Source organism: Mya arenaria, chromosome 2 (genome assembly GCF_026914265.1).
Source record: "Mya arenaria isolate MELC-2E11 chromosome 2, ASM2691426v1".
Taxonomy (NCBI): domain Eukaryota; kingdom Metazoa; phylum Mollusca; class Bivalvia; order Myida; family Myidae; genus Mya; species Mya arenaria.
The window spans coordinates 23,730,806-23,752,686 of record NC_069123.1 but is presented as its reverse complement, the minus strand read 5'-3'; the positions used below and the strand labels follow the sequence as shown (position 1 = coordinate 23,752,686).

Genomic DNA, 21,881 nt, shown 5'->3' with positions numbered 1-21,881 from the left:
ATTTGAATCAATATTTCTGAGTATTAATGATATTCTGTTTCCAAAATAATATTTTGATTTGTTACATCAGACATAGCCTATTAGTTCTCGGAATTGATTATCAAATTTAATTTCTACCGTAATAAGGATATCAAATTTAAGTGAATATTTTATATCTTTCTCTCGCAATCTTGTCTATTTGCTCATTTATTTACAATAAATAAAATAATTAATATAAAGCAGAAATGTACTTTCCTTGTTTGTTTGTTTTTTTATTCTTTATTTTATGCATCTTTTGCATTGTTGACATGTTATTTTCTTTGAATCAGAAATAAAATTTCCGAAAGTTTGATATAAGTAGTATTTTTTTTTTTGAAAATTGGACAATGATGTTTTATATTACAAAAACATATACGCCGAGTAATAGGATATGGAATCAATCTATCAGATAAGGGGTTTTATTGTGTGTTTTTCTTTGTTATCTGTGAGGATTCCTGGCAATTAAAGGGAAGTAACTTTATTCAAACTTCCTGTAAAGACAGTTCACTTTGTTTAAACTTCCTGTCATGCGTTTAAAGATATAAGCAATGGAAACAACCTGATTAAATTAATGTCAACACGAATATGAGTTTATTTCCCTTTGAAAAATGTTGCAATACTAAGATAAATTTGGCTTATTCAGCAGAGTGCAATATAAGCTGTATTTTATTCTTACAGCTGCCTTACAAGACACTGACATACAGCATTGTGGGCCTGACACCAGAATACAACACGCTTTTCTCCTTCGATCAGACTGGCACACTGCGTCTAAATAGACAGATCAGCACTAACGTTGACAACGTTCAAGACCAGTATCAGGTTGGTGAAGCTGTCTGAAGTGTGAAATTTATACAATTATCTCACCTGAATAAATATTAATGTCATGCAAAAATGAGATAAAGTCAGATAAAATTTGTTAGCTCAAACTTACCGAGAATGGCATCAAAGCTTCGTTTTGAATATCATTGACTCGATTTTTCTACTCCGGAGTATAAGCACATGCTTTTCAGTAAACTTAAATAAAATATCTCTGCCAGGTTCGACTGCAAGCCTGTGACCAGGGAACCCCGCAGCGTTGTGGCAACGCGGTGTTCTATGTGAACATCAACTTTAACCTGAACGACCCCACGATCAGCACAGCCACATGTGGAGGAAGCCTTCTTGAGATTCAAGATCTTGGCACACCGATCCGCACCATTGTCGCTGCGGATGGGGATAGTGGGGTTGGTTTTGTTTGTTGTTAAGCAAATTAAGTTGTTTTCTGGAAAAGGATAAACTTGTCTATGATCTATTGAATTAGAGTTGAACTAGTATGTAGTTCATATAAATTGATGAAACCCATTTAAAATTAATCTTAGTCATACATTGAAATTTTTACTATCAATATTGTTACTATGCATTAGTGTACTTATTAATGAGACTAGTCCCATCAATATCTTTTTTATCCTTATCCTTAGACATGCCTCAGTGATTCCATTCAGTCCATTGGCCAGTTATTTTTACAATCCAATCAAACACTTGTATTCTAATCTTAAAATTAAGTGAAATCAAATACAGCACTAAGATTTAAGATAAAAACAAATTTCAGGAAAATTTTGAACTCCTTTGTTGCCATTTACATTCCTATAGATTTAATGTTTGAACTTATGATAATTTAATAATCTTAAACGAAATAGGTGTCTGACCTTTAATAATTTTTATCAAGATAGCTGTTGTACTCTAATGTTTAAGGTGACTGACCTGTATTCATTTTTTGATCAAGTGTTTTTTGTACATTTATGCAACTTACTAGTAAAATAGTTGCCAAAGTAACAGAGTCAATACAATATACACAGTCAAAACCTAAGCCTTATCTATCACAGATGTACGGGGCAATCACATACATTTTGACGCCTGTAACACCTGGAGCAGACCAACACTTTGACATCAACGAGAATGGCCAGATTATACTTAACCGAGAGCTTGTTGGTAGTGGCACGGACACGTATGAGGTAAGTCTACGTTAGTCATTTGCATTATAATTGGTACATGTGTTCTGATATTTAGAGCCTTTTTTTACGCAATTACGGTAAGATCCTTTATATTTTGCTTCAGCATATTACCATTTAGGGAAAATAATAAAACGATGTAACAAACTTTCTTTACCATCTAAATAAATTAAATGCAAATATGTATATATTAGAATAAGAATACTTCCAGAAACAAAATTCTGTCATTATAGACAAAGTACTAAAATATCAATAAATGAGATCCTTTTTTAATTTATTTGTTTCAGTTTGACATTAGTCTCATAGATGGTGGAGGCAAGGTCTCTCCCACCTCTCTGCGCTGTTCATTTACAGTCCAACGCAACAACCAGACTCCCTACTTCCTGAACCTGCCAAACTCCTTCGAGATCGACTCGACACTCACCCAGAATGTTAATTTCTTCCGAGTAGAGGGTGCAGATAATGATCCAGCTGTAAGTTTTTTATGCTGCACATACATAATGAAGTACTCTATATTTCCTTCTGATTGATCAACTTTTAATACAGAAATGTTTCAATATGATAATCTGTTTATTTTTGCATCCCACTGCATGTATGTGTATTGTAAAGAATTATCCATCTGTTTTCAGAACACACCATTCGGACAGATAACCTACAGTCTGATCAGCAACAATCTGTTTTCCATCAATGAGAACAGTGGGGAGATTAGATTAGCCGGCAGCTTGCCATCCAATGCTAACACTGATGGACTTTCGGTAAATTTTACTTATACGTACATTATTTTTTAATCATCTACCACGCAAGAGATTGCGAGCTTCAGCATGACAAGGAGCAAGGTCTGCTAAAAGCCACCAATATGCAGCTTAAGTTAGGTCTTTTGTTCATACATCATTGACTTCATTCCCAGTATAGGTCCATTATTTATAACACATTATCCAATTAGCTACATCTGTTTAGTTCAAATTAAGACAAACATTGAATACCATTCCTGTTTGAAGTACTGGCCCAAATTTCTCAAAAAAATCTTCAGCATAACTCACTTAAGTATCTTATTTCATTAAGCAAAATTACTAGCATACCGTAAATATGATTTTATAAAACAAAAAGTAGTTTATCTTATTGATCTCAAATATTATTTCCTTTACAAGCCTCAAAACTCTTTAAAAAGAGAATATTACACATTTTATATCAAACCAAAAACAGTGTGCTGGGCTTGATCCTGTTATAAGGGACTTATCTTACACTCTCAGCCATGGAAGATATTTATAATCTTACCATACCTGTCTTATCTTATCCACAGATTGTAGTTAGTGTTCAAGATAAGGGTGAGCCAGCCAAGCAGAACGTGTCGATTCTTTACCTTGTTGTAAAGTCAAACTTCATGACGCCATTCTTCCAAGGTGCCCTGTCCAGGACAGTGAAAGAAACTTACGACATTAACTTAGCTCTGTTGACCGTCTCAGCGACAGACAATGATTTGGTAAAGATGTTTTCCACTCATCCAAGTCTGTGTGTAGAAGTTTCATGATGTTGTTTTTTAATGAATATAGCCGGTTACTGTTAACATTTAATCATGTCTGAACTGCTAATTTTATATTTAAAACACTAATTAAATGATTAGAATAATAAATGTTCATCTCTGTTGATGTGACTTAAGATTAAAAACAATGTTTAAATGTTAATATGAGTGTGATTAAATTTAAGAGCAAAATACCACTAAAAACAGTCATAATACTTGTACTTTACTTGTTTTTTAGCCTCCAAACAATGTACAGAGCTACGACATTGACCTTAGCACGGATGTTGTAAAGGCTTGTTTCCGCGTCCAGAACAACGGTGAAATCTATGCCAAATCAGCTTTGTATGTGGCACCATGTAACGTTCAGAAACAGTATAATGTGAGTAATAATTACATTTTATATTTTCACTTAACTGTTCTTTACTTTAACTTATCATTATAAGTGAAGTTATTCCCCTTAAATATCTATCTCACATGTATAAATGATACTGTGATAATGTTTATGGAATGTGCCACCTTATAAGAAATTTTTGGTCTGGCTCAGATCACTGTGCGAGCAACAGACGGCGGTGACCCAAGGAAAACATCTGTGCCTGTCGTGGCCACACTCAATATTCTCCGCAATGATTTCACCCCAACCATCACATCCGCTCTTACATACACAATCAGAGAGGATGCCGGATTCAACGCCCCTGTTGGCACAATTACTACCCAGGACCAGGATACAACGGTGAGCTATCTTTTTTATCTTTACCTTACATTGTTAATGTAAAATGTTTCTTTGTTAAGTGAATTTGTTTTTCTTGTTTAATCACCATTCAAATTCTTGTTCTTTTGCTATATTGAACAACCAATAAAAAGAAAAGCAACATAATGACAATTTTTTAATTGTTTGATTTTTGTCAGAATTGCAATTCGAAACAATTAAGTGTCTAGTTTATTTGCTGAGGGCCCATTGAGTGAGCTCCTCATAGTCATTAAGATTTTACAACATTTGTTCCAACTGACTTAGATCATAACACAGAGGGAACCAGAGAATGATGCAATGTCTATTAAGTTGTAAAACTGCTCTTCTTATCAGTTAAGCATCACACTTTTTTCAGTGTGTTTGATTGATTTCATTGGCTGGAAATGTAGGTTATAATTTAATCATTTGAAAAAATCTCTCCTACAGCTCTCTAATATCTAGTACTATATTACAGGAGCCTTTCTTCAATCGCACATTGAGCAAGGTAGAATCCAGTACCGGACAGGATTTCTTTAGCCTTGACCCAAATGCTGGAACTTTAGTAATGCTTGCCAATGTTCTACCTGACACCAGGGAAAGTTATAATGTAAGTATGAAAGTTTGCATATACTGAACTTGAGCAATTTAGTAAACTTTAAAAACATCACTTTTTGGCCTTATTTCACATATTTTATACAATAACGACATGTAAATTACATTAATAGTGCTCATGACCTTTGATATACATATCACCATGGGAACTGCAGTTCTATTTTTAGTAACAAGAAACTGATATTAAATTGCCATCTTACATCATCATTATTAATTTCACCTTTAGTGATTCAATGAAATTATTTTACAGGTTTATATAATTATAGTGTTCACAAAAGTTTACTTAACTATGTCTGCTGATCCTGAAAGTTTTCTTGTTTTAGAAATGGAAAAATGTGATATAAAATTCAGATTATTTTTACCTAAATTTTGTATGTTGGGTGATCTGTTTGGTAATAAACATGACATGCAGGACAAATGTTATTTTTTCTTAAAAAACATCGCTTTTTTATATAAAAGGTACAAATGTTTTATTAACAAATGTATTTTATGATATTGACTTTTCCTTTTGCAGCTGTTTGTGACAGTCACAGACAAGGGTCCGCTTCCTAAATCAAGCAGTCGCTGGGTGACCGTGAATGTGCTTCGCAACCTGTACGACCCCGCACACAATGAAACACAGTGGAGAATCACAATCACAGAAGATCGTGCCGTCGGCAGTGCAGTACTTCAGCTCACAGGACATGATAGAGACACTAAGGTATTGCTGTTGTTGTTAAGTCATTGAATATATACTCATTTTTTTTTATCTAAAAGACGTTTTAGCCTAGCCTTTGTAACTTTCAATAAGCCTTTGTGTTGTTAAGCCTATAAGGGAATATTCATTAACCTCTATATTGTACTTTCTTTAGGCCCCGTGGAACCAGTTTGTCTACCGAAGCGAGGGTTCTAGCGCAGCTGAAGCAGTGTTTGCGCTCAGTTCAACCGGTCTCATCACCGTGAAATCCCCTCTGTACCTAGACAACAATCGTCCTACAACTTACACGGTAAAATACAGTTTAAAAATTGGCACTTAGTTCATGCATTTTTATCTTTCTGTGATTGTCATAAATATGTAATACTTACTGCACTGGCCATCCAAGTTATTGATTTTACACGAGCCAAATGTAGTAACTGCTTTGTACCAGGATTATTGTCAGGATGGTGTTCAAGTAGTGTGGTGTTTGTGTGTATTGTTGAGATTGGTCCACATGCTTTTAGTTGCACAGAAAGAGATCTGCTATCTGGTAACTGTATGAGAGCTCATGAATAAACTGAAACAAAGAAAACGCTTTCCAATATAGTACAAGATTATGAAAATTAGAATAATGAATCATAAATATATACATGAATTTCAATATTATAAATGAATTGTGATTTTATTCAGTCTTTTTTGTCTAGTCCTTGTTTGAACCACAATTATCAATCACAATATTTTGCTTGGCCTTAAACTTAATTCTACAAGTCTCTATAATATCATATTTTTACCATGTATATTTAATTATGTCATAAATTACTCTTCAAATGCAGCTGAACTCAAGACTGCGTGATAAAAATGGAGCAGTTGATGGTCGAAGCAGCAACCTTGTCCCTGTCACAATCGAGGTTACACGCAACACGTGCCCCGTGTTCACAACCATTCCCACCCCACCTGCAATTGATGAGAGTTTCGTGACACAATCAGTCGTCAACTTTGGAGACTACATGGTTGACAATGATCCTAATGTGAGTTATGTGTTTGTTATATAGTTTGTCTACTTTGTTTTTTAAATGAAAATAGGGGAGATTTGAAGACTTGTCTTATAATTGTTGATAAATATGTTGTTGTTTTTTAATTGTTAGTGTATTTAACAACACCTGAGAAAAATTGTTAGGTAAAGTAACTTTTTTTTATCATATTAGGAATTTTCAGTTCTCTTTGTAATTTGCCCAAGCTGACATTTCTGTTGATATTGTTTTTACAGACAAACATATTTGGACAACATAACTACCGTATTCTTGGTGACAACAATGCAGGAGCTGTGTTCTCCATCAACTCTAACACCGGAGAAGTGCAGACCCGATCTGCCATCTTCTCGGATACTGATCTCGTCTACTTTGTGAGTAAAACTGCTTTTAAGTTAATTTCTTGTCACAGCTTGCTGTTACAGTTTCCTAGTTTCCTGTTACAGTTTCCTAGTTTCCTGTTACAGGCTTTCTGTTACAGTTTCCTAGTTTTTCCTAAGTTTTTTTTATTTTTAAAGACATCAGAGATTGGTTACCCGGTAATCTGACTTTGTGTTAGCTGTGTTTATTTGCAAATTATAACCTTTTTGTTGATCACAAAACTAAGTGATTGACATCCAGCACATGAGTCCACTTTTATAAACTATAGTAAGAGCTTAGTTCATTTATGTTAATATCATATTGTTGTCTGCCCTTTCTCACTTGCTTCAGTTGGTAATGGGAGAGGTCACCACCAAAAAAATAATGCACTAATTATGACGTAAGATCATATTCAAATGAAAAAGCCAAACACAAAATTGTTCATTGCAAAAAAACATTTGTTTCATACGTCCCTATTATATAATTCCTCCTTACTTCCAGTTGCGAGTTGAGGTTGCCGACCAGGGCCCTTCAAGGTGTTCAGCCACAGCTGTTGTCACGGTTACTGTCAACCGAAACCTTCAGTCTCCAAGGTGGACCAATACCTTGCCAGGGACGACCGATCAGTACTCAAACACTATTGATGAAATCCTCAGCATTAACACGGCCTTTGCCACCATCAGTGCGGAAGATGGTGATAGTAAGGTACAGAAATCAACTCTTCATTCAGTTAACTTGTTTTATTTACATGATTTTGGCAGAAAAGCATTTTTCATTATTGAACAATTTTTTTGGCCGAGAAGCATTTTTCATTATATTGAACATGGAGTTATCTGTATCTGTAACAGTTTTTACTGAATCATCTGCTGTTTTTTGTGTAAGTGAATTTTAGACAAATGACAAATAGTACTGTAGATGGTAAACATTAAAAATGAATTTTATGTCTGCATTTGAAATGGAATTAAGCTAAGGAATTAGATGAAAGAAACGAAACTAAAATCAGCATTAATTTTTTAAATATCTGGCTTACTAATAAGCCTTTTTGGATTGAAAATTATTGTTAAACATTGGTTTTCTAGATTTTACCTCTAATCAACCTTTATCATTTTTTCTTCAGGCACCCCACAGTGAAATTGAATACTCCATACTTACAAACACGGAATTATTTGGAGTAGTCCCGGGAACTGGCTCAGTGTACCTGACCTCCAGCCAGAGAAACCTTCTAGCGAACTCATACACTGTAAGCAATGTTCTACAATGAACAAAATGTGAACATAAAAGTGCTCCGACATTGTGTATAACAATAATAAAATAGGCAATTGGCCTGTATTAGATTCAGTTGCCAATGCATGGTATATTCTTATTATACGTTTGAAAGTGCATTGCTGCCATTAAAATTATCTTTTTTTATCACGGTACTATTACTGCTATAATTTTTTCCATAAATATCCCTTTAGTGAATAAGTTCAACATTTATTGATAAAACATGTATCATTTGATTTTAGTTTTGATTTTGAAGTGGTACATAAAACTGACGAGATCACTCACTTTTTAGTCTCCCTTTGGAAGTCGGTTTTGTAAAGTAATTTTTCTCATTAATAACGATTATACTTCCAGGCTTATTTCTTCATTCTACCATTTTACATGAAATTTGGAAATCTTGTGTAAATAATTATTTTATGGCTATAAACCATTAAGACTCTGTTTCACTAATTTTCATGAAAATCAATCATTTGCATCGTTACAAAAATGCTTACTATACTTTCATTTCAGTTTGACATTCAAGCTTGTGACAAAGGTGAACCCACCCCTCGTTGCATCACCGGCCAGTTTACGCTCAGTGTGAGACGAAACCAGTTCCCGCCCGAGATCCTCAACCTGTACGCCGAGCTGGATATCTCAGAGAGCCGCTCTCTGTCTACAACAGTGCCTGTTTTCACTGTTCAGGGTCGTGATAATGACACCAGGGTATGTTCACACATGCTTTCATGTTTCAGCTTTTAAAATTGGATGTATAAAACATAATGACTTTTTCGCAGGTTATGTTTTGGCTTGTTTGTGCATGCAAGCAATTTAATTGGTCTACAGTCATAATTGGATAACCAAACATTAACCAAAACAAAGAATTAACTGATTATATAGTTTGAACTATATTTTAAAATATCCATCGGATAGTGTGTCAGTCCTGTGCATCTAAAGGCAGCATGACTAACCATTAGTGTATTTCCTTAAATGGTTTTGATTTATGTTTATCACATAGCAATTATACCAAAGAAGCTCTAGTAAAAACAAATTATACTGTGGATTTAAGCTGAGATAGATAATTGTTGAGCAAAATCGATGAATGATTGATGGATATTCTTTTTCAGAACCCATTCGACCAGTACTCATTTAGCGCTATAGGTGACGAGCAAGTGACCTCATTTTTCAGCATCAACAGTGCAGGCAATGTGTTCCTTATTGCTCCCTTAGAAAATGACAACACCTTCAACTCCCTTCAGGTACTAATATATTAACCACCAAAAAGCAAGAAATATTCCTACATTAAAATTTTAGTTACTTGCTGATCTGTTTTTTTGAAGAAGGACCCCAATGTCCTTTTAACACAATTTTATAAAAAGAACTTTACCAATTTATAAAAGCAACATAAATATTAAACGCTTACATAACCAAACATATAGTAAAAATAATGTTTTGTTCTCAGATGCGTGTGGAAATTCGTGATGGAGGTTTTCCAGCGAGAACAGCTGTTGGACTCCTGAAGTTTAACATCCTGCGAAACCAAAATGGCCCAGTGTTTGAAGCTGGCAATCGTGCCTATTCCACGGATATTCTCGAGACTCAACCAGTAGGGGTTGAGCTTAAAAAAGTCACCGCCATTGATCGTGATGAAGAGGTAATTCTTGATGTGATTGAATGTATAGGTTACAGTGCACCTGATGATAGTTGGGTAAAGATATACTCTTAATCATACAAAAGGAGTATTTTGAAAAAGAAATTAAAATACAATTTTTTTTTTGAAAATAACCAAGAAAGAAACAGAAAATTTGTTGATTTTAGGGTAACATCGTATTTAATTTCACTATGATCATAGAAAAACTACATTTCATGACACTGGGGACATAAAATACAGTTTTACACTAAAATAAAATATTCCTAACAGGGAATTAATAAGATACATGTAACTTAAATAGAGTTCTGGAGTCTGGAGGTCTTAAAGTTGTGGGGTGATTTATCATCTCTACACTGTCTATTACGCAGCTATCCAAATGTCTGAAAATTGCTGGTTGAGAATAATGTGTATTTACTTGTATGGCTGTTGTAAACAGAAAATATGTATTAAGGTTAATAAAGTTCAGGATCAATCCTAAAATCTGGAGATTGTACATTCAAATTTCAAATTGCTGCATGTCACCAAATTATTAACTTAAACTGGATTTTCCATGATAGTTAATCATGATTGTCAAAAGGCTAATTTTCTTCTCAGGACTACTCAAAATGAGGGAATTACATTAACTATACAAAAACAGAATATTGTCCTGAGCTTAATGCTGCTGTGAGGGACTTCGGGCGCGGTATTATTATTTTGATCTTTTTTTTTTAGTCCCCAAACAAGGACATCTACTATTACCTTGATCCTACAAGAAACAGCGCAGAAATCATGAGTTTCTTCATGGTGCAGCGAGAAATGGACCTGCAGGGTGGGGACAAGGGAATTCTCATGTTGAGGCAGTCAATGATGGACTATTCCGATACCCGTACACTCTTCTCAGTTCAGGTGTGGTTTATGGTTTAAAGTCTTGTTTTCCATTTATTTTCAATTTCTAAATAGTTTGGAGGTTGAAATCTATCTTTAGCACATATCTGCAAGCTCTGCACTGGTAAATTCATGTTTGTTTGTCAGCTTTGTGTAAATATTTTATTAAGATTGACATAGATGGGTTAGTGACATATTTTGAAATGAAATATTACAGTAATGCATATTAATTTGGGCTTGATTGAATAAATTTTATTGTGCCATTAGCGCAGTGGTTAGTGCACTTGCCCTTCACCTAGGTGTTGTAAAATAAATAAGTCGAAACTAAATATTGTTTTAAGGACAGAACATAAGCTGGAAATAACTACCAAGCAAGGAACATTTACATTCAAATTTTGATCTAACCTACAGGTGTTCATCTTGGCCCGAGATAATGGCGTGCCACAAAACCAGTCTCCCGAACCAGCCACTGTTACTGTTAATGTGAGGCGCAACACAGCACCATTCTTTACGAACCTTAACAGTAATGGGAAATACGTCCAGGGAGTGGATATGGACCTGCCGGCAGGCGGGCTCGTCTTTCCAACTGCAGCCCAGGATAACGATAACGTGGTATGCTGGATAATTATTGTACATTAACTGCATCAATCATAAAATAATCAATAAACCTGTATAGATATTTAAAGTTCTTGTATTGATCTTGATTAGCTTAAACTAATCTTAACCTTTTTCATTCAGTCTCCCTTCAATGAGCTAGAATACTCCATCATTGGTGATGAAGATGCCATGCGCCTATTTGAGATCAACACCAACGGCCAGGTCCGACTTGGGGCAGGCGGCAATTTGACTGCGGAGAGCAAGATCAGATATTCAGTAAGTGTATTATTCAATAACAGGTCTAGAATGATGAAGAGGTTAATATTCTGCTCTATTGGGCACAGAAAGTGATATTCACCTAGAAAAAGTTTGTGGTCAATAAAACAGGATGTCCTTGGCGTTTAAAAAGTAGTACCCAGAAAAAGTAGTACTATTGTATTTAAGTTTGTATTAATATTGACCTTGTTTTGTCCAATTAGAGTCATTGTTTTTTGTTTCCTGTAATAATCATGTAGGGTTCAGTTGAAGACTGAGGTAATTCCTTATACTAGTTAAAGTGAAATCAATCTAATGCTGAACCATTGTTATGAGACATTGAAATAAAAATTCTTTATAGATATATTTACCGCTATTTGCCTAGATCCGCATCCAAGTAGAAGATGGAGGTACCCCAAGACTCTCAGACTCTGTTACACTGGAGCTGTTTGTGAGCAAGAACTTTAACCCCCCAGTCTTCGCCAACAACAATCGCGCTGTCACCGTGACCATTCAGGAAAGTGCACCGCAAGGTTATTCCATCACCAGACTAACGGCCACCGATGCTGATGTTCTGGTATGTTGAGTGTTCTTGTATGATTCATTGAGGGCGTAGTTATTAATTTTATCTCAGAAAGGGTGATCACTCTTGTGATATATAGTCACAGAAGCAGTGATTGCATTCTGGGTTTAAGTTGAAGACTGGTTTGAATTTGTTATGTGAAATTTACTTAAGGTATTATCCCTTTATGTTTGCAATCAACATGAAATTATTTTCCATGAAGCCTTTTGATGCTGTTAAACTATTTATCAATATTGAATATGATCAGTGAATTGTTTTGGAAAACTTTCTGCGGCCTGCGCCTTCCAATTCAGGATTTTTTTTAGACTTAAGGGAAAAATGATTACAATGTCAAATTAATAAAATAGAGGCAAATGTTTCATTTTTTTTATATTTTTGATATGCTGTATTACTGCTGCAGTTCTAAGAAGATCATGTTTGCTTTTAAAGTATATTTCCTTCAGTAAAATGGTGTTTCTTGTTTTGAGGAAAAGTTTAATTTTGAGGAAAAATAGACACCTTCTCAAGACAAAACAGTTTTTATTTAAGGCAGTAAACTGTCCTCAATAGATCACTGTATTATATACAAAACATTCATTTTCAACTCTCTTTGTTAAAAAGCATCAACCTTGTTTTAATAGCAGTGAAATATTGTGGGAAAATGGGAAGTTACAACATTATTTGATATTTTTAATTTGATGCTTCCAGCCTCCAAACAACCAGTTTGAGTTTTCATTGGAAGACCGGGTACCAGGATCCGGAGATTCAAGCTACGTATTCCTTCATCCTACCACTGGACAGCTCACGCTGACAAAGACGGTCCTTGATGCTGTAATCAACAACCCAACAGATGTTCTACAGGTTCGCTCGCTTCATTGTTTATATTTAAGAAAAGAAGACAATTTTTTTACTTCGTGTCTTGACTTTTTAAGTCTTCAACCAGTTACATATATGACCACAGTAGAATAACATGGTTATTGACAGGAACAATATCATGTCACAATTTTGGGTAGAAATTAGGCATGACGTTAGCATACAATGTAATGTGTCATACTGGCAAACTAGTACATGACCCCCAAAAAAGAAAAAGCCACAGCGAGAACTGTTAATTAGTGAAACACATTGAGAAATAATCTACATCAGTACTGATGACATCAGTATGGCAAATCAATATATTTGCAAATCACCTACATGCTTTCTTCAAGTATTGTTTGTTATTGTTAATTAAAAAATTTGACGGTAGATTTCGGCATTTCAACTACTAAAAGCATTCTTACCACATTTTAATTTGCTGCTGTTACTTTGCTATATATCTAAAACATTAAACTTTCACCTTGTTGTCAAAATTTCATGTATTGAAAATTGCCATTTTCTCTTTGTAGATGACAGCATATGCCCGGGACAAGGGTGAACCTCAATTGTCATCTTCGATCAATGTTGACGTGATAGTAGAACGTATTGAAGGTGACCTATCATTTGCCCAGGACTATGTTGAAACGATCAACGAGAATACCAACATTGGTACCCCAGTGGTTGATACAAGAGCTTTCCCTGGTGTTGTAAGTTTAACTCTTAAATTGATTCTAAATTCAGCGGAGTAGCTTGAGATATTGAAATATGTCATATCTAGTGACATCAGTAAAAGCAGTGAAAGACTACAACTGTGCAACCCCTTGAAAAGTTGTCAGCTGGCGAAGTGGAGTTATCCAATTATGCCGTTGATGGTTAAAACTAAAAACATCAAGAGTCTTGATAGGTTGTTGAGTTATTGTTGTATTTATTTGGTTGGTGTCATCGTCTGTGTTGTAATGCCAATAATATAACATTGGCGATAACTTAAACTGTTCAATGTATTTAAATGAAACTTGGTACACATGTTGCCACAGACAATACACACATGCACGTAGAAGCCTATGAATTTGAATAATTGTTCTGAAGAGGGGCAAAAGACTATAACTTCATTGTTTTTATCATTTTTATCACCTACCTTTTTATTAAAAATATTTCTTTTTGTGAAAACCACTAACTCAACAAGTTAATGCATCACACAACAGTTTCATATTCTCTTCAGAACACTAGTAATTGTTGAGTTATGTCCCTTTTTTGACTTGAAAACAACGAGACAAGTGTTGGCATTAGGTCAGCAGCTGAGTTAACTCTGATGGAAATGGATGTTTTGCATGTTTATTTTTAGGTTACGTACAGTCTGGCAGAAGGCTATGCTGGTAATCTGTTCTTCAAGATGCAGGCCAATGGCACCATCACTGTCAACGCTGACCTGACAAAGGATACCGTGAGAGAACGACCGTTTTTTGATGTAAGTACTAAATATTTATAAACTTTTTATGCAATTAATTTGAACCACAACAAGCAGACATAGGTCTAACCAAAAATAAACGTATACAAGAAATATGGCATCCTAGCGAGGTCATGATGTCATATTTATGAGATATTGACAATGGCAGTTACCATGTTGTAATATGTTTTCAAGGCCATAAGTACTTTTAAAGTAATCAACATTGTTTTTGTTTGTAAAAAATATTTTGTATAATGCCAGAAATTGATGACTGAACATCTTGCTACGAGACCCAATTTAGCTTTACAAGGGTTGATATACTCCAAACAAAGCTTTTTAGTTTGGTTGGCGTTCAGCAAGTGGGACAAACTATCATCTGGTTATGCATTCATTTTCTTACTCATACTGTATCTATTTCATTTTTACAGTTGTTTACTAACTGGAATACATCAGAAATATTAACAAGCTAAATGTGTATATTTTTGACAGCTTGTTGCCGTTGGAAAGAGGCAAGAGTTTGACATTGTACAGACAGCCACTGCTAATGTTCGCATCAATATCTTACGCAATCTGAACTCGCCAATTTTCTCCATGGACACTTATACTGTTGATGTCTGGGAGAAAGATGCTCGACCAATCAATGGGACAAGGGTCTTTGCTTCTGATGCTGATGGCGTATGTATAATTTAAAAAAAACCCAGAGTTGACTGGGCATGTTTATCTAGATCAACTTACAAAACTGGTGGGTGGTGGTTTGCATATCTGACTCTGGATCCAAGGGTCCTTTGATGATTTAGTACTGGTACTTCATAAACAAGATTTGGTGAATAGTTATTTATCAATTGTACATAGAAGATTTCAAAAACGGTACAACTGCTTACATTTCTTGTTCATCATTGCAATGTTAAATAAATCCTACCATTAATCACATGATAGATTAAAAATATACTTATGTATTTTTCTATGCACCATAAAATACATTTTTTAGTTTGTTAGCATGTGCAGTTTCCAGATTTACTATTGGTCTCCTATTGAACTTGTTAATTCACTTTTTGCATTTTTTAAAACAGCATAAATTATTCTAAATTATGAAAGAGAGTTACACTGTTAATGAATTAGATATGAATTATTTTGGTTAGGTGTTCTGAATTCTTTTGATCTTACAAACATTATCATTGGTCCATTTATGATAAATGTAAGTTTATTGGCATGTTCAAGATCTTACAGACATTTTCATTGGTCCATTTAAAAAGATGATCTGATTGGTTTATTCTAAATCTTACAAACATTTTCATTGGTCCCTTTAGGATACAGTGCTGTACACGATAACAGGTGGAGATTTCTTTGAGAAGTTCTACTTATATCCATACACTGGTGACTTCTATGTCCTAGGAAACATCGAAAATGACTCCATCACTCAATACAATGTAAGAAATGTTTTTTTTATTGCTTTCTTGTATCCTTACCTTGCATTTGTAAAAGCTGCCAGCCTCTGAGAAGGTTTTACACTCGGACTTTAACAACATAATTTGAATTATGCAGTTTAGTTTTAAATGATCTTTTAGAATTAAAATTTCACATTAATATTTGAAAATTTACAATATGAATTAAGAAAAAAAGATTTGTTCGATAACTATTTTTTTTTTGCATGTTCTAGAAGCAAAAATCTACGTAATAAACATAAAAAGACTTTTGAACTGATAATTATGTTAAGGGCGCATTTAATATATATACAATAGATTGAGAATATGTATAATAGAGTTTTTGATATTCTATAGGTGGACATTCGAGCCTCAGACCAGCGAAATCCAGCTAACTTTGATACAGCCCGTGTCATTGTAAGAGTGTCAAGGGACAATGAGAACCCAGTATTCACAAATATCCCAGTTTCCATTGGAAGACCAGAGAACATGGATGCATCGACTGGAATCCTTTACAATGTTACAGCGGAAGATGCCGACAAGAGGGTAATTCTACATGTTCATATTAAAACTCACATTTTTATTTTATAACAGTATCAACCCATTTTTGTGCATGGTTACCAATACAACTTTGAAATGTTCATTTTTTTTTAAAATAATATTTTTAGATCTTAAAGATACAATTTGTGTTGACAGTATTGTACAAAATAGAATTTGTCTGAAATGAAGAGGTTTGATGATTATTTGTTGTTCTGCTCAATAAAAGTGGCTAATCTTTCTATTGATTAAACTCATCTCTGATAGTCCCTGTATCCTGTTTCTGGTGTTACAAAGATCTAATATGTTTTTAACTCATCTGCTTATAGAAGAAAATGCTGAAAATGCTGAACTTATACTCCCTTCCAATTTAACATTTTCAGATTTTGTGAGTTTCATATCATGTTTGCTCTATGTTTTCAAGGGAACTCTTCAATACTCCATTGTTGGAGCCGAACAGACCCTGTTCAGACTTGATGTGGTCAATGAAATTGCTCGTGTTTACGTTCGTCCAGGAATCTCAATCAGGGCTGACTCCAGAAGTGAATATAGAGTAAGGTTTTCATGAAGGTTGTCGAAAAATGCACAGCAATTTCAAAATCATGTTGACATTAATTACAACAACAACATTAAAAAATGATGTCTCATTATGTTACATTACTAAATCATAAGACATAAATAAACTAAATCATATTAACAAATGATTTCACAGTAATAAATGATGTCACATCAATTAATAATATTGCAGTAATATATGATATCGTACCAATAAATAATGTCACAGTTATAAATGATGTCACATCAATAAATGTCACAGTAATAAATGATGTTGCATCAATAAATAATGTCAAAGTAATGAATAATGTCACATCAAAAAATAAATAATTAATGTCACACTAATAAATGTTGTCAAAGTAATGACTTAAATTGATTTCAGGTTACCATGCGAGTCTGGGATTCGGAGTATCCAAATAACTATGATGAAGATGACTTGCTCATAATCCCACTACGCAACGTCAACTCTCCTACCATTTTAAACGTCAATGACCTTCAAACAACCATCTGGGATACACATGCTCTTGGAAGTCCGATAATTGACGTCAATGCTACAGATCTTGACAATGTACGTTTTAAAAGCAACATCTAGTTAATTTGTTTGATTTTGAAGAAAATTGTTAAAATCCCTTGAGAATAGACCATTTAATGATAGTTCATTGGGGCCATAATGAATTATAATAGTTTTTGGTGTCTGGTGTAAGCCCTTCCAATATTTTGCCTATGTGTGGGGCCATAATGAATAATAGTTTTTGGTGTCTGGTGTAAGCCCATCTAATATTTTATGTGTGCTTTTTTTCTTATTGCTTAGGTTAGAAATGAAACATTGATATTCATTACAATACCATTTACGGTACTATGAATATTGACAAAAAGAAACTTGAATCAGAGGTTCCATTGAATTGCTTCATGGATGATTACTACTGGTTTTTTTTAGGAACTATATGGTACTTGTATATTATAACACATGCGTACTGCTGATTCAAAAGAATGTTTCAATATATAGAATTCTCTTCAGCGTTCACATTACTTGTTTATCTGTGCAAAGTTTGACCCCTGACTTTTATTCACTGCAGGATGTGCTGATCTGGAGTATCACGGATGTACCAAGCCAAGAGTACTACTACATCAATCCTTCAACAGGAGTTATCACCCTTAAAAAATCCCTCATGTTAGGAGCCCAGCTTTCATACTTGGTAAGAATCTTTGATAAATTTCTCAAACTATCTTGCTTGTAAGACAAAAGTAGATAGATCAGTAAAAAGTTAATTTATATCAGCTCTTTATTGGATCTGCGCATAAAGTGACATTCATCCTCGACTTTACCCTACAGATCCAGGTTAGAGTATGTGACGACCGTGCCTCATTCGCTCAGTGTGACAATGCAGTCGTTACCGTGACCATCAGAAGGAACCAGAACCCACCATCCTTCCAGCAGTTGCCGTACCAAGTATCACTCAACCGTAACGACCCAGCTGGTACCTTCGTCAGGCAAACAACAGCACTTGATCAAGATCTTAGGGTTTGTCACATATATCATGCTTGTTGTTTGTTTTTCAATTAAGTAGTTCTTTTGCTGTTGTGTCTGACCATGAATGTGGCCCCAAAAAAATGGGTTGCACAAACACATGATGACACACTGAAACCAATAGTGGAGTTTTACCAATGAAATTCTGACTATCAGAAATAAACTGATCTTTATCAAGAACATCAAATTTTTATCTCTACCAGTATTTACCAATATATTGACTTAGACTTGTCGGACTCAGAAGAGATTTTTTTTATTAAAAAAAAAAATTCATTTTTGGGGATAACAGATTTGTGGTTTATGGTAGAACGTTATATTTGGAACACGTGAAACAAGTCTTACTGTACCTTCAGTGTTCTAGAACTAAGACTCAGGATGTTAGCCAATATGGGCTTTTGTGTACCTTATGCATTTTTTTTTCAATGTTTAACTCATTTAAATTTAACGATAATAATTAAAAAAGCATATGATTTGTGTGCAGATAAAAAATATCTGATATTATTCTAATTTTTATTTACAGGTTTCAAGTCAACCAGAGCTTAATTATTGCATTGTTTAACATTTTAGGGAACTATTGTTTACAAAAAGACGGGGCGATTCGAGTCGACCAATTCATTCTTCGAGATTGACATGTCAAACGGCACTGTGTACACAATCAAAGACATGAACCTGGATGGACTATATGCTCAACAGTATCTGGTACATGGTTAAATATAACTACTATTGTTGTTCAGATTATCAACTATAATCGATAGCTTGATTGAATAGATGAGCATTGGGACCATTTATAGTGTTTTTATTCCAAATTGATTAAGAAACAGCACAAATTTTAGACCACTTTAGTACCATTTTCTTTTTTTCAAAGCAGATAAATATTTTAACAGATTTCTCCAAAATTAATTGTACATTTTGGATTATTTTATTATTGGATTATTTGTTATTTATATCATAAAAAAAAATATCAATTGTAAAAAACAAGTATTCGGTCTGAAAAAAATAACATGACCCTGATTTTATTTCCCCTTAATTTCAGTTTGAGATCATCGCATATGACAGTGCATACCCTCTTGACGTTGCCACCGCAACAGTCACTGTCAATGTAAACAGGAACCCGACAGGCCCGCAATTCACAGATCTTGACGGACTCAACTACCTCCGTCAAATCGATGAGAACCATCCGTATGGAACCATCGTGTTGGATGTCAATGCCACCGATCAGGACGGGGTAAACATACCATCTTCAAATCATTATCACTTCAAGGGGATGATAAACTTCAGGATTGATCCTGAAATCAGGGTTGAGGAATTAAATTTCAGACTGTAATGCAGTTATAAGCTTTAATTCTTGCTGGAGATTTGCATTTACTATTGAAAGAAGTAACTTTAATGGGATAAATATCTAAATGTTCATTTTCACGGGTCTCAGCCCCTTAACCCTGTTTTGCGCCTGAGTCCCTATTTTGTTCTGTTGTCATCTCAGCATTGTATGCAGAGCCTGTATTTTAATATATCGCAATTTATATATAGAGAATGTTAATAAAGGAAACTTTTTTGTCACATTCAAATTTCACATCAAAACGAAGTATGATTTACAAATTATGATAAGACTCATTATGTTTCAACTTTACAGACATTTTCATTTAACTTTCGATTTTTTTCAGTATTTTAGTATTGACAGGATTTTTTGTCTCTAAAAAGCATATGAAAATCATACTGCAATACGATATCTTCAATTAGTTTACTGCTATAAATTGGTATACCTGAATATTGTTGCAGCCCTAGTGACTATTTTCATAAAGATTCTTTAGACCTTTCAAATTGTATCTGATTGGGGTTTGACGGACAAAAGGGGGCCACAGTAAGACCTGTTTGACCCTCAGGCTTTGGCCCCACCCCATATTAAATGAATAGTGCTGAAATTAGTTTGACTGTTATTAAAATAATAGATGGCTCGATATAATGTCAAATGTGTTGCTATACATAGTTTCAAACATCTAACAAGTTAAATTTCTTTATACAGGACGTAGTCATGTACATGAAGGGAAGAGGCTGGGATGCCATTGACCTGTCCACATTCTATTTGGATAGCGCCACTGGGGAAATTACCCTCAAGCGTATTCTTGATGATGCCAACATCGTCAGCTCCTATACTGTAAGTATATGCTGAATGTATCATTGCCATGATGCTTTGAATCGCTGTTGGGTGCAACTCGCTACTTTAATGGACAAAAGATATTTATATTGTAACTGAAGTCATCGTGCTTCATAGTCATACATTAATTGGCATGATTGTCGACTAGAGGTTAAAAAAATGACCTTTTAAAGTGGTAGCTTAAATAAGTTTATTGCAAATATCAAATCGCCTTTCCAGTTCGAAGTGATTGCACGCGACCCAATTCCTGCTCCACTGACGAGAAGTGCAACGGCCCAGGTGACCATCCAAGTTGTTTACGACAGTCCGCCAGTGTTTAATGCTGCTAGATACGTCGCCACTATTCTTGAGACTCATGCAGTTGGAACAGAAGTGCCGGCTGAAAGTGGTGATATTAGAGCTGCTGATCCAGACTCATTCAGTGTACGTGAATGAAAACATGTTTGATTTTGTTAAATTTTATAACAATATACCACAATGAGATGCTATCTTTAACTCATTATTGAAGCTTTGTTCTGGCAGTCAAAAATGCAAATGATTTCACAGTATATGTTAACTGGGCTTTGTTCATATGTGTTACAATGCAAAAATATTTCATGAATGATTTTTCAGGGAGCCATTGTGTACAGCATTGTTGGCAATTTGAGAGCACCATATTTGTTTGCGGTAACCAATGAAAATGGACGAGCTCGAGTGACGCTGAACAGCACTCTAATGGGAGATCCTGTTAACGCCTACTTAGTAATTCATTTCCATTGTTCAAGTTTTTAATTGTTCCCTTGTATTCTTTAATATTTATATTCAATCTTGTTACCAATTGTTATTTTGGATAACTCGGTTTGCACCTATTCAATCATTTTTTTTCTCAGCTATAAATAGTATTGTCATGTAAATATCATAGTAACAAAATGTTACAACTCTTTTCCTCAGCTCCGAATTGAAGCCTACGATGTCAACTACCCCCAGAAGAAGGTCTATGTGAACTTTGCTGTGAATGTTATTCGGAATGTTAATTCACCGGTTGTGCAGTCTGGCTCAGCAACCATTTTCGACTATCACAGCCCTGATGAAATGATTTTCATGATCAATAATGGCAATCATTTTGACAATGATGGGGTAAGTCCTCATACAATGGAAAAGTTACAGTTACACTTATGCATACCTGCATTCCAGTAGAATTAATGTATATTTACTTCATGTGAATTATAAATAAGCTCATTTTTCACCAAAAATAAGAATTTTAATTGATTTGTTGTTTTCCATGTAATGACTAAATTTAATACCAAATTAGAG

General features: G+C 34.5%; 1 protein-coding gene across 1 annotated transcript in view; it reads left to right on the top strand.

Annotated features, from left to right (window-relative positions):
- Positions 1 to 21,881, top strand: part of LOC128246222 (uncharacterized) — a 111,834-nt gene that overhangs the window by 50,664 nt on the left and 39,289 nt on the right. The window contains exons 71-108 of the mRNA XM_052964418.1: positions 697 to 837; positions 1,056 to 1,241; positions 1,881 to 2,009; positions 2,294 to 2,479; positions 2,636 to 2,761; positions 3,307 to 3,486; positions 3,764 to 3,904; positions 4,070 to 4,255; positions 4,728 to 4,859; positions 5,379 to 5,564; positions 5,716 to 5,850; positions 6,374 to 6,568; positions 6,808 to 6,942; positions 7,430 to 7,633; positions 8,046 to 8,168; positions 8,702 to 8,896; positions 9,298 to 9,429; positions 9,633 to 9,824; positions 10,533 to 10,706; positions 11,097 to 11,297; positions 11,424 to 11,558; positions 11,923 to 12,114; positions 12,808 to 12,960; positions 13,482 to 13,658; positions 14,294 to 14,416; positions 14,885 to 15,070; positions 15,703 to 15,822; positions 16,174 to 16,362; positions 16,778 to 16,906; positions 17,291 to 17,476; positions 17,985 to 18,104; positions 18,242 to 18,430; positions 19,004 to 19,135; positions 19,470 to 19,661; positions 20,457 to 20,588; positions 20,808 to 21,011; positions 21,201 to 21,329; positions 21,519 to 21,704. Of these exons, the coding sequence (XP_052820378.1) occupies positions 697 to 837; positions 1,056 to 1,241; positions 1,881 to 2,009; positions 2,294 to 2,479; positions 2,636 to 2,761; positions 3,307 to 3,486; positions 3,764 to 3,904; positions 4,070 to 4,255; positions 4,728 to 4,859; positions 5,379 to 5,564; positions 5,716 to 5,850; positions 6,374 to 6,568; positions 6,808 to 6,942; positions 7,430 to 7,633; positions 8,046 to 8,168; positions 8,702 to 8,896; positions 9,298 to 9,429; positions 9,633 to 9,824; positions 10,533 to 10,706; positions 11,097 to 11,297; positions 11,424 to 11,558; positions 11,923 to 12,114; positions 12,808 to 12,960; positions 13,482 to 13,658; positions 14,294 to 14,416; positions 14,885 to 15,070; positions 15,703 to 15,822; positions 16,174 to 16,362; positions 16,778 to 16,906; positions 17,291 to 17,476; positions 17,985 to 18,104; positions 18,242 to 18,430; positions 19,004 to 19,135; positions 19,470 to 19,661; positions 20,457 to 20,588; positions 20,808 to 21,011; positions 21,201 to 21,329; positions 21,519 to 21,704 (6,153 nt within the window). The remainder of the gene's footprint in view (positions 1 to 696; positions 838 to 1,055; positions 1,242 to 1,880; positions 2,010 to 2,293; positions 2,480 to 2,635; positions 2,762 to 3,306; positions 3,487 to 3,763; positions 3,905 to 4,069; positions 4,256 to 4,727; positions 4,860 to 5,378; positions 5,565 to 5,715; positions 5,851 to 6,373; positions 6,569 to 6,807; positions 6,943 to 7,429; positions 7,634 to 8,045; positions 8,169 to 8,701; positions 8,897 to 9,297; positions 9,430 to 9,632; positions 9,825 to 10,532; positions 10,707 to 11,096; positions 11,298 to 11,423; positions 11,559 to 11,922; positions 12,115 to 12,807; positions 12,961 to 13,481; positions 13,659 to 14,293; positions 14,417 to 14,884; positions 15,071 to 15,702; positions 15,823 to 16,173; positions 16,363 to 16,777; positions 16,907 to 17,290; positions 17,477 to 17,984; positions 18,105 to 18,241; positions 18,431 to 19,003; positions 19,136 to 19,469; positions 19,662 to 20,456; positions 20,589 to 20,807; positions 21,012 to 21,200; positions 21,330 to 21,518; positions 21,705 to 21,881) is intronic.